The 12861-nt window shown below is 39.8% G+C and overlaps 1 protein-coding gene across 1 annotated transcript; it reads left to right on the top strand.

Moving 5' to 3' along the window:
* Nucleotides 1-4584: 4584 nt before the first annotated feature.
* Nucleotides 4585-5517, top strand: LOC308635394 (olfactory receptor 1J1-like; the record flags this gene model as incomplete). Its single annotated transcript, XM_081269782.1, has 1 exon — nt 4585-5517. One exon carries the CDS (start codon nt 4585-4587, stop codon nt 5515-5517), a length of 933 nt encoding a protein of 310 aa, XP_081125908.1.
* Nucleotides 5518-12861: the final 7344 nt, after the last annotated feature.

The raw sequence follows: 12861 nt of genomic DNA, 5'->3' as shown, positions 1-12861 counted from the left end.
AAAATGTATTTCCAAGAGTGCTTCTTATATACAAAAGAAAAGGCCACTCTGTTTCTGCCTAGTTCTCTTGGGTCATTCAGCTGTGAATGTATGAACCAGCATTTAAGGGCTCCCACTGTAGAAGCCAACATGACGTGGGTGCCCAGACAGTGTGGAAAGGCCACACCCAGGTGTTTTTACTGACAGCCCAGCTCAGGTCCCAGCCAATAACCCAAATCAACTGTCAGACACTTGCTTGATTGTGCCTCCAGATGACTCCAGACTGAGCCTTCAAGTAACACCCCCTCTTCAGTTCTTCCCAGCCGAGGATCAGAGACTGTGTCTTTTCTGAATTCCTGACCCACAGAATGTGTGAGCTTTATAAAATGGTTGTTCAGTGATATGAAGTCTTGGGTCAGTGTGTTACACAGCTATAGTAACTGGAACCGTTATTAAGGGGACTGTCACATTTGGCACATTGATTAGGGTGTTAGTCCCTTAGGCTGGGTTCAGGGCTTTAATGTATAGTGTTCCATTTAACTCCCATGATAACCTCCTGAGCAAGGTGCTATCCCTCTCCATCATGGGTCCAAGGAAACAGGTCCTCAGGGAACTTCAGCCCTTGCTAGAGCACCCAGTGTGCCAGGGGAGAGCTGGTAGCAAAGTCAGGTCAGTCTGTGCTTGATGACCTTGGGTCCAGTCCACCTTCTACTAAACAAGCCCAGTGCCTGCCCCATGGAGTACCTCAGAGGAGAGGGGAGACCTGCACAATCCCAGATGGCAGTGAGTGTGTTCTCTAAAGGGTCAGAATCTGTGGCCTTTCTCTCCACCAGCATGTGACTGGGAGAGGCCAGCTCCATGCTGTGCTACCTCAGAAGCCAAGATAACTAGGGCCCTGAGGCTTTCCAAGTACCCCTTTTCCAGGGACTTCTGTGGCTCCCCCTCTGGTCCCTTCACAGGTTCCCTCCCATGGGCAAGGCAGGAAATTGGGCAATTAGCCCATGCTGGCTCTCTCCCTAAGCAGAGCATGTGGCTATTTTCCCTGGGGTATTAATCTTATTGGTAAATGAGGATCTTCTTGCCATTTTCCTGCAAGTTGTAAACAGCTGTGCAACATTTGAAAGATTCTTAGGTCAGGAGAATTTCTTCATTGAATATTGGTCCTTCTGAACAGAAAGTGAGGGCTCAGGAAATCACCTTGAACAGAAGGTTTCTGAGCTCACCAAAGACTGTTGCAGGTCAGAGGAAGAAGGAGAATCATCTCCTGGCACTGGGTATGTGTGTTTATGTGAGCATATGCATGCACATGTATTTTTTTATTTTGTTTTATATAATACAATGTATTTAGTAAGTAAGTGACTTACACACCTACTCTTTTTTTATATAGAGAAAGTATATATAGACTATGGAGAGCTGTAAATCTCCTCTTCCACACACACATGTGCACACATGTCATCTCTGACATATTTGATTACATGGCTGCATGTGTGTATGTAGTATGTGCTTTCTATGTAGATGATTAGGTATGATGTTAATGGGCTGTGTTGTATGTAACAATGTTTTATTTATCTATTGTGTGTAAATTTGTGTGAAAATTGTACAACTCTTGACTGTTTTTCCTAGAATGAAAATAGGTCAGAGAGATCTGTGATTGTGAGTATGTGTGTATGTCACTACTTACATGTGTCTACATATAACACACTTTACACATAACATACTTACATTCTATTTTAATGTAGAATAGAGGAAGATGGAACTAAAATTATGAAATGTGTGTGTGTGTGTGTGTGTGTATGCATGTATTTTATATTGGGAAAACAGCACATTGTTCTCTCACATTACAGGCAACATTGGCCAATTTATGTTTGGTACATGTATGAATATACCACAGTGAATTTCACCTTTATGTATATCTATAAGACACTAATGGAAAAAAACTATAGCTAAATAGAAGGAGGATCAGCAGAGTAGGGGAAGGGGAATGGGGCAGGGGAGGGGAATAGGAAGGACTGTGAACTAAAATGGAGCAAATTATGTTTCAGGCTTGTATGCTATGTCATAATGAGCCCTGTCTGGGCACTTTGGCCTTCAACAATGCCATATTTCCACTCTGGGAAATGAGATAGTGATTAAGTGCTTAGGCCCTGGTGTTACACACATCTTGGTTCAAACCTCAACTTTGGACTCTTTGTAGCTTTATGAAGCTTTTTGACTCTTTATAGTTGTACTTGAACCTCTGTGAAGCTCAGCAGCCTGAACTGTACAAAGTGATGGGACTAAAGATTTAACTCAGCGTGTGGCATATTATAAACATGAAATAAATGGGAACACAATCATTGCTCAAATGCTGGAGATTCTCAACCCATTAGTTATTTCCTGGCTATCCAAGGAAGAGTATTTTACACAAGGATAGAGGAAACATGCTTATTCAAAGGCTTTTTGTCAGGGCTGGGGATGTGACAGAGTGGAAGAGCGCTTGCCTAGGGCTGGTTCAAGCCCCACTACTATAAAAATAGAACTCTCACACTCCACGTCCCTGCTCCCTTCTTCAACCATGAGGCTGTGTCCAGCTGCCTTTCACACAGTGTGACTTGAATCAAGGTTATCTTTTTAAATATCAAGGTAATTTTGTTGACATTTAACTTCTGAATTTTCTTCCAGAGATGTTTGAGTTCCAGAAGAAGTCTGGTCCAGTGAACACCAGTGGGTAGTCAGGTCCCTGTCAGAGATCTGTCACTTCTTCCTTCTGGTCCTTCCCACTGATTGAGGAGCCTGAGCTCCTCTCTGCTCTTTGAAGAAGCTCTTCTGTCAGGTGCCGGTGCCTTGGAGTGATAGTCTCCCACTGGATTCCCTTTCCAGGACTTCTGTATGCAACTTCTAACTCGGATTTAACTCTCAGTGGAGGAGTCCCTAAGTCTTTTGCAAACACTGTCAGAAGTTCTATTCTCGATATTGGATCCACAAATGGCTCTTGAGTATGCCTTTGAAGTATGTCTTACATCTCTGTTTCCACATAGGAACATGAAAAAATGGAATGTCTGCTTCATAAGCACTCAGGTTTGCTGATTAATGGAAGTAAATGCACATAAGAGCCCTTTGCAAATTTCAATGTCTGACATAAGCAAGTGGCTGTACTGTCTGGTTAGCCCAGGAAAGCTCTGGAGTAGACCTGTTGTATTGGTACAATTATTGCACAGCTTCTTTTTTCGCTCTTAAATGTGGCCACACTTCCAAGTTCCTAACACAACATAGTGACATCATATATGTGAGTGTTGGCAGAAAATCAAGCAGGTAACTTGGGATAAATTTGAAATCTTGAAGCAATTCATAACAGGGTCCAGGATTTTATAACAAAACAAATGAGGTGAACACCCAGTAGAATCGTTGAGAAGAGAATCTGATAACACTGGCAAAATTTGGAATTGTGACTGTCTCCACTATTACCCTAGTGGTTTTAGACTAATTATTAAACCACCCTGAGCTTTAGTTTCCTGATGCCTAAATTTAATTTTTTAACATTAATAATGGTTTTTCCTACGAGGAGTTCAGCAACTATTATCAATGGTAAGGTACATTTTAGAAATGGTCAAAATTAAATAATTACAAATTATATGTAATAGACATCCCCATATGGACAACATCAGGAAATTCTTAGGTTTCTGGAATGGGAAGTTTCCTGGGAGCATATTCTCTGTGTAAGGATTCTTACATTGAAGAGAGAGAAGGAGGGAAGAAGGGAGGGAGAAAGAGAGAATGAGAGAGAGGGGAAGAGAGATGAATTGACGTTAGGTGAAATGAAGAAAACATATTTTTAATGTCATTGCAATCAAGCAATTGATCCCCAGGGTTCAGGATCTGGGCCTCTGCAGATTCTCAGGGTGTGAAATTTCCTAGATTTAAACCTTTGTTCCCCTAGGCCTGAAACTGCCTGATCAGATGCCAACATCACTTTTCTCTTCTATTGAGTTCCTGGAGTTTGATATCAGAATTATCTGTTGGACTCATACTGCCAGAGCAGCTGGCTGGCCCTGGTGCATGTTTCGGTGTGTGGAGCTCTGATCTAAGCTTACTACAGTATCAACTTGTTTATTTCCTCCAGAACCCCATGACCAGGTAATAATAGTATTATCATGTTATAGAAGGGGGGCATAGGTCCACACTGAGACAGCTGCCAAGGCCACTCAGGTGAGGAACTGTTGAGTTAGAGATCCATCTCAAGGCTCCAGGCCACGAAGCCATCCGTCTTGCTCAGTTGTCTATAAAATGCTTATAATGTGTGGGCTACAAGAGGGAAGAGACTTAGGGAATCTAATTTTCTGTGAGGTTCCCAGTACCAAAAATAGTGTGTGGGATGTGGTTGAGTAAGTGAATAAATTTACACTGTCTCCCTTGCAGGAAACCTTGTTTGCAGTGAAAATCTGATGACCTGTTTCCAGAATGAGGCCGACTGTAGAGTCAGACAGCAAAGTGTGAAGTTTTTCTGAATTTTAATGCAGTCCCCAGAGAAAACAGCATGTGGCTATGATGCACATCTGGTGAGGAAAACCACCACATCTCATCTCTCACACTTCCTACTCATTTGTCCCCAAGAAGGAGAAGAGCGCCATGAACCAAAGCAGTGTGTCTGAGTTCCTCCTCCTGGGGCTCCCCATCCGGCCAGAGCAGCAAGGCATGTACTACGCCCTGTTCCTGGGCATGTACCTGACCACGGTGCTGGGGAACCTGCTCATCATCCTGCTCATCAGGCTGGACTCTCGCCTGCACACCCCCATGTACTTCTTCCTCAGCCACTTGGCCTTTTCTGATGTCTCTTTATCATCTGTCACTGTTCCTAAGATGCTCAGGAACATGCAGACTCAGCACTTATCCATCCCCTATGAGGGATGCATTTCTCAGATGTATTTTTTCTTACTTTTTGTATGTGTTGACAATTTTCTTCTTGCAGTGATGGCCTATGACAGGTATGTGGCCATTTGCCACCCCCTCCACTACGCCATCATCATGAGGAAGGAGCCGTGTGTCTTACTGGCGGCTGGGTCCTGGTTCTTCTCTTGTATACATGCCCTCTTGCATACCCTCCTCCTGTCCCACCTGTCCTTCTGTGCTGACAACACCATCCCTCACTACTTCTGTGAACTCACTGAACTCTTGAAGCTGACCTGCTCAGATGACTCCCTCAATGAGCTAGTTATCCTTGTTGAGGGGGGAGTGTTAACTCTCCTGCCTTTGAGTGCTATTTTGGGCTCTTATGTCTGCATTGGGGCCACTGTTCTAAGGGTCCCCTCCACTAAGAAGATCTGCAAAGTTCTGTCCACCTGTGGCTCTCACCTCTTCTTGGTGTTTTTGTACTATGGGACCCTGGCAATTATTTATTTCTTTCCTTCCTCAAACAATTCCCAAGTGAAGGATGTCATTGCTTCAGTTATGTATACAGTGGTGACACCAATGTTGAATCCTTTTGTCTACAGCCTGAGGAATAAAGACATGAAATTGGCTCTGAGGATGCTTTACAGAAAAGTGGTTACAGTTACCAAGTGATGTTTACCCACTCATGTTCTTAATTCTTCTAGAGATGCTTCTTGAGATAATTCCCCCAAAATTTGTGCAGGTGGCTGTAGTAGACTGCAAAAGTGGTCACAGTACTTTGCATCCCTTCCTTTTTTTTTTTTTTTTTTTTTGAAATCTGTAATCATTTTATTTTATTTTTTTAAAAATTTTACTATTTTTTTTATTGGTTGTTCACAACATTACAAAGCTCTTGACATATCATATTTCATACATTAGATTGAAGGGGGTTATGAACCCCCAATTTTACCCCAAATGAAGATTGCAGAATCACGTCGGTTACACATCCACAATTTTACATAATGCCCTATTAGTAATTGTTGTATTCTGCTACCTTTCCTATCCCCTACTATCCCCCCTCCCCTCCCCTCCCATCTTCTCTCTCTACCCCATCTACTGTAATTCATTTCTCTCCTTGTTTATTTTCCCGTTCCCCTCACAACCTCTTATATGTAATTTTGTATAGCAATGAGGGTCTCCCTTCATTTCCATGCAATTTCCCTTTTCTCTCCCTTTGCATCCCTTCCTTTCCATTGTGGAATTTATTTCCTCACCCCTTGAATCTGAGCAGATCTTGTGACTTAATTTGACTATAGCTTTGTAGTAATGATATAATATAGTAACGATGTTATTATATTTCCAAGCTGAGGCAGAGTGTGTTCCTGCTGCTTTTGGAACCAGAGACCACCAGGTAAGCCAGCCTATGCTAGGCTGCACAGAGATGAGAGGCCACTTGGAGAACAAAGGTGCCTCTGCTAACAGCCAGCTTCCAGGTGATCTGGTCAGTGACTGTGGGGGCATGAATGAGTCCCTGTTGAGATCAGCTGAACCTAGCCAAGACAAGATGCACCTTCCAGCTGAGCCCAGCCCAGGCCAAATCTCCAGCTTATAGGATCATCTCACCAACTACTGGTTAAAGCACCAAGTCTGGGGATTATTAAGCAGCAAAAGCTAACTAATACAACTACTGGTCTTACCACTGGTTTGATCCAAACTTCTCTTTATTTCAACGGTCCATTTCCTCTCTTGGTCCCCTGCTTGGATTTGATAATTCCATGTTTCTTTCCCATCTTCTAAGACTTCCTGTCTGTCAAACATGCAGGTTCACAGACACACCATGATGCTCCTCAAAATCTTAGCTTTAGGAAATCTCTTGTCCATGTCATTCTCCTGTAACCCTCAGTTTTTTCATGTGACATAACTATTAATATAAAAATTATTTACAAATAAAGAATGGGCATTAGCTCAGCCTATCCCAGATGCTCAAAGTCAAACAGCCACTGCAAGAAGAAAAAGTGAGACTTTGAGTGACCCGAGTTCATGGAACTCCTGTTTCCATCTTTAGATGTCACAGTTTATGATATTATGAATGTCTGAATGTATAGCTGGGAGACTAAGAGAAAACCAGGAGATGGTAAAGAAATTTAACTTTTAACCATGATCTTCAATTTTATTACCTAATCCTAAATTACAGGAAACATTATTCTCTTGTATTATATTGGTTTTATACTAGAAATTATGTTCAATATCAAGGCTAAACACAAAGAAAGCAATGGAGAAAAGCCCTGCTGTTTCCACATTGCTACTTATGCCCCCCCACTTTGCAGAGACTCTGATAAATCACCTGCTTTGAGAATTGCTGATTTAGAGGATGGAGGGTGAGAACATTCCATGCCATGCTGAGGGGAGTATTGTTGGCAGTCACTCCATTATTCTCTTGTATGTTTGCAGATTTCCCCTAAGTAGAAAGGGCGCTGAAAGTAAATTGTGCAGGGATATTTGGTAAGGGAATGGATCTTATAGCACACAAACAAACAAATGTCCTTCCTGGAAGTCTTGTTGTTCAGTGTTTGCAGACATGGGATTATTCACATTTTCCAAGAACACTGATAACAATGCACATATTATAAGGTTGGTATAAAACTCGAGTGAGAGAGAAATTCAGATTAACCTTCACTTTTGTCAAGTGTAAGAGTTATAGTTGTAAACATGCTGTCTCATCAATCTGAAGAGTTAAGATGACTTGGGCTGGGGATGTGGCTCAAGGGGTAATGCGCTCTCCTGGCATGCATGGGGCACTGGGTTTGATCCTCAGCACCACATAAAAATAAAATAAAGATGTTGTGTCCACCGAAAACAAAAAAAAAATATTAAAAAATTCTCTCTCTCTCTAAAAAAAGATGATTTGTTACAATGTAAACATATGTGAACCTCCTACTTCCAAAAAAGATATTACATCAGAAATGTAAGCTTATTCTATAGAAAGAGAAATAATTTTAGTTATAGATTAGAGAACACTCAGTAATATTGCATTTTATCTAAGTTTTATGTTCTTTCTCAGGGTACTGATACCAAGATGAAAAGTTAAACATTCTCCAAAGTGATACTTGGTTTAATTGGAATAATTTTCTATAAGATTAGCGCTTAAGTGAAAGAATGGAAAGGGGCAATATGAAGGATTATTTCTTTATCTTAATGATGGCTACGTAGGTGTGTTTCCTATGGGATTGTTCATCAGATTGTGCCTTTACTGTATGCTTAGTTCTATGCATGCTGTATTTCCATTCATAAATATTTATTCTTAATAAAACATTTTAATCTACTTTTGTGTTACCCACAAGCTACTCTTATGTTTCCTCTCAGAAGGAAATGGGTATCCTGAATTTTGTGTTAATATTTCAATATTTTCTGTTTTTAAATCCTTTGGGTATAGACCAAGGAGAGGAATAGCTGGTCAAATGGTGGTTCCATTCCCAGTTTTTCAAGGAATCTCCATACTGCTTTCCATATTGGCTGCACCAATTTGCAGTTCCACCAGCAGTGTATGAGTGAACCTTTTCCCCACATCCTCACCAACACTTGTTGTTGTTTGTCTTCATAATAGCTGCCATGGAGTGAGTTGATATCTTAGAGTGGTTTTGATTTGCATTTCTCTAATTGCTAGAGATGATGAACTTTTTTTCATATATTGTTGATTGATTGTCTCTCCTCTTCTGAAAAGTGTCGGTCCAGGTCCTTGGCCCATTTATTGATTGGATTATTTGTTTTTTTTTGTGCTTAGCCTTTTGAGTTCTTTTTTTTTATTGTTGGTCGTTCAAAACATTACATAGTTCTTAATATATCATATTTCACAGTTTGATTCAAGTGAGTTATGAACTCCCATTTTTACCCCGTATACCAATTGCTGTATCACATCAGTTACACTTCCATTGATTTACATATTGCCATTCTAGTGACTGATGTATTCTGCTGTCTATCCTATTCTCTACTATCCCCCTTCCCCTCCCCTCCCCTCCCCTCCCCTTTTCTCTCTCTACCCCCTCTACTGTAAATCATTTCTTCCACTTGTATTATTTTTCCCTTTCCCCTCACTTCCTCTTGTATGTAATTTTGTATAACCATGAGGGTCTCCTTCCATTTCCATGCAATTTCCCTTCCCTCTCACTTTCCTTCCCACCTCTCATCCCTGTTTAATGTTAATCTTCTTCTCGTGCTCTTCGTCCTTACTCTGTTCTTAGTTACTCTCCTTATATCAAAGAAGACATTTGGCATTTGTTTTTTAGGTATTGGCTGGCTTCACTTAGCATAATCTGCTCTAATGCCATCCATTTCCCTCCAAATTCTATGATTTTATCATTTTTTAATGCAGAGTAATACTCCATTGTGTATAGATGCCACATTTTTTAATCCATTCATCTATTGAAGGGCATCTGGGTTGGTTCCACAGTCTTGCTATTGTGAATTGTGCTGCTATGAACATCGATGTGGCAGTATCCCTGTAGCATGCTCTTATTAGGTCTTTAGGGAATAGACCGAGAAGGGGAATAGCTGGGTCAAATGGTGGTTCCATTCCCAGCTTTCCAAGAAATCTCCATACTACTTTCCAAATTGGCTGCACCAATTTGCAGTCCCACCAACAATGAACAAGTGTACCCTTTTCCCCGCATCCTCGCCAGCACTTGTTGTTGTTGGACTTCATAATGGCTGCCAATCTTACTGGAGTGAGATGGTATCTTAGGGTGGTTTTGATTTGCATTTCTCTGACTGCTAGAGATGGTGAGCATTTTTTCATGTACTTGTTGATTGATTGTATGTCCTCCTCTGAGAAGTGTCTGTTCAGGTCCTTGGCCCATTTGTTGATTGGGTTATTTGTTATCTTATTGTCTAATTTTTTGAGTTCTTTGTATACTCTGGATATTAGGGTTCTATCTGAAGTGTGTGGAGTAAAGATTTGTTCCCAGGATGTAGGCTCCCTGTTTATCTCTCTTATTGTTTCTTTTGCTGAGAAAAACCTTTTTAGTTTGAGTAAGTCCCATTTGTTGATTCTAGTTGTTAACTCTTGCACTATGGGTGTCCTATTGAGGAATTTGGAGCCTGACCCCACAGTATGTAAATCATAGCCAACTTTTTCTTCTATCAAACGCCGTGTCTCTGATTTGATATCAAGCTCCTTGATCCATTTTGAGTTAACTTTTGTGCACGGTGAGAGAAAGGGATTCAGTTTCATTTTGATGCAAATGGATTTCCAATTTTCCCAGCACCATTTGTTGAAGATGCTATCCTTCCTCCATTGCATGCTTTTAGCCCCTTTATCAAATATAAGATAGTTGTAGTTTTGTGGATTGGTTACTGTGTCCTCTATTCTATACCATTGGTCCACCCGCCTGTTTTGGTACCAGTACCATGCTGTTTTTGTTACTATTGCTCTGTAGTATAGTTTGAAGTCTGGTATCGCTATACCGCCTGATTCACATTTCCTGCTTAGCATTGTTTTTGCTATTCTGGGTCTTTTATTATTCCATATGAATTTCATGATTGTTTTATCTATTTCTAAAAGAAATGCTGTTGGGATTTTGATTGGCATAGCATTGAACTTATAGAGAACTTTTGGTAATATCGCCATTTTGATGATGTTAGTTCTGCCTATCCATGAACAGGGTATATTTTTCCATCTTCTGAGGTCTTCTTCTATATCTCTCTTTAGGGTTCTGTAGTTTTCAATGTATAGGTCTTTCACCTCTTTTGTTAGGTTTATTCCCAAGTATTTTATTTTTTTGGGGGATATTGTGAATGGAGTAGCTGTCCTCATTTCCGTTTCAGAGGATTTGTCGCTGATATACAGGAATGCATTTGATTTATGCATGTTGATTTTATATCCTGCCACTTTGCTGAATTCATTTATTAGCTCTAATAGTTTCTTTGTAGACCCTTTTGGGTCTGTTAGGTATAGAATCATATCATCTGCAAATAGTGATAATTTAAGTTCTTCTTTTCCTATTTTTATGCCTTTAATTTCTTTCATCTGTCTAATTGCTCTGGCCAGTGTTTCGAGGACTATGTTGAACAGAAGTGGTGAGAGAGGGCATCCCTGTCTTGTACCAGATCTTAGAGGGAATGTCTTCAATTTTTCTCCATTCAGAATGATGCTGGCCTGTGGCTTATCATAGATTGCTTTTACAATGTTGAGGTATGATCCTGTTATCCCTAATTTTTCTAGAGTTTTGAACATAAAGGGATGCTGTACTTTGTCGAATGCTTTTTCTGCATCTATCGAGATGATCATATGGTTCTTATTTTTAAGTCTATTGATGTGGTGAATAACATTTATTGATTTCCGTATATTGAACCAGCCTTGCACCCCAGGGATGAATCCTACTTGATCATGGTGTATAATTTTTTTGATATGTTTTTGAATCCGATTCGCCAGAATTTTATTGAGGATTTTTGCATCTAGGTTCATTAGAGATATTGGTCTGTAGTTTTCTTTCTTTGAAGTGTCTCTGTCTGGTTTAGGCATCAGGGTGATGTTGGCCTCGTAGAATGTATTTGGAAGTTGTCCCTCTTTTTCTATTTCCTGAAATAGCTTGAAAAGTATTGGTGTTAGTTCCTCTTTAAAGGTTTTGTAAAACTCTGCTGTATACCCATCCGGTCCTGGGCTTTTCTTAGTTGGTAGTCTTTTGATGGTTTCTTCTATTTCCTCTATTGTTATTGGTCTGTTTAGGTTGTCTATATCTTCCTGACTCAATCTGGGCAGATCATATGACTTAAGAAATTTATCGATGCCTTCACTATCTTCTATTTTATTGGAGTATAAGGATTCAAAATAATTTCTGATTATCTTCTGTATTTCTGAAGTGTCTGTTGTGATATTGCCTTTTTCATCCCGTATGCTAGTAATTTGGGTTCTCTCTCTTCTTCTCTTCGTTAGCATGGCTAAGGGTCTGTTGATCTTATTTATTTTTTCAAAGAACCAACTTTTAGTTTTGTCAATTTTTTCAATTGTTTCTTTTGTTTCGATTTCATTAATTTCAGCTCTGATTTTAATTATTTCTTGCCTTCTACTTCTTTTGCTGTTGTTTTGCTCTTCTTTTTCTAGGATTTTGAGATGAAGTATGAGATCATTTATTTGTTGGTTTTTTCTTTTTTTAAGGAATGAACTCCAAGCAATGAATTTTCCTCTTAGAACTGCTTTCAATGTGTCCCATAGATTCCGATATGTTGTGTCTGTGTTTTCATTTAACTCTAAGAAGTTTTTAATTTCCTCCTTAATGTCTTCTATAACCCATTGATCATTCAGTAACCTATTGTTCATTCTCCAAGTGATGCATGATTTTTCCTTCCTTCTTTTATCGTTGATTTTCAGTTTCAATCCATTATGATCAGATAAGATGCATGGTATTATCTCTGCTCCTTTATATTGTCTAAGAGTTGCCCTGTGGCATAATATATGATCTATTTTTGAGAAGGATCCATGTGCTGCTGAGAAAAAAGTGTAACTACTTGATGTTGCGTGGTATATTCTATATATGTCAATTAAGTCTAGGTTATTAATTGTGTTATTGAGTTCTATAGTTACCTTATTTAGCTTTTGTTTGGAAGATCTGTCCAGTGGTGAGAGAGGTGAGTTGAAGTCTCCCATGATTATTGTATGGTGGTCTATTAGACTCTTGAACTTGAGAAGAGTTTGCTTGATGAACATAGCTGCACCATTGTTTGGGGCATATATATTTATGATTGTTATGTCTTGTTGGTGTATGGTTCCCTTGAGCAGTATGCAGTGTCCCTCTTTATCCCTTTTGATTAACTTTGGCTTGAAATCTATTTTATTTGATATGAGTATGGACACTCCTGCTTGTTTCCGCAGTCCATATGAGTGGAATGATTCCCAGCCTTTCACCTTCAGTCTATGTATATCTTTTCCTATCAAATGTGTCTCCTGTAGGCAGCATATTGTTGGGTCTTGTTTTGTGATCCATTCAACTAGCCTGTGTCTCTTAATTGGTGAGTTTAAGCCATTAACATTTAGGGTTATTATTG

This window comes from Spermophilus citellus (genome assembly GCF_964194105.1).
Source record: "Spermophilus citellus genome assembly, chromosome: 2".
Classification (NCBI taxonomy): Eukaryota; Metazoa; Chordata; class Mammalia; order Rodentia; family Sciuridae; genus Spermophilus; species Spermophilus citellus.
This window is presented reverse-complemented; position numbering and strand designations above follow the sequence as displayed.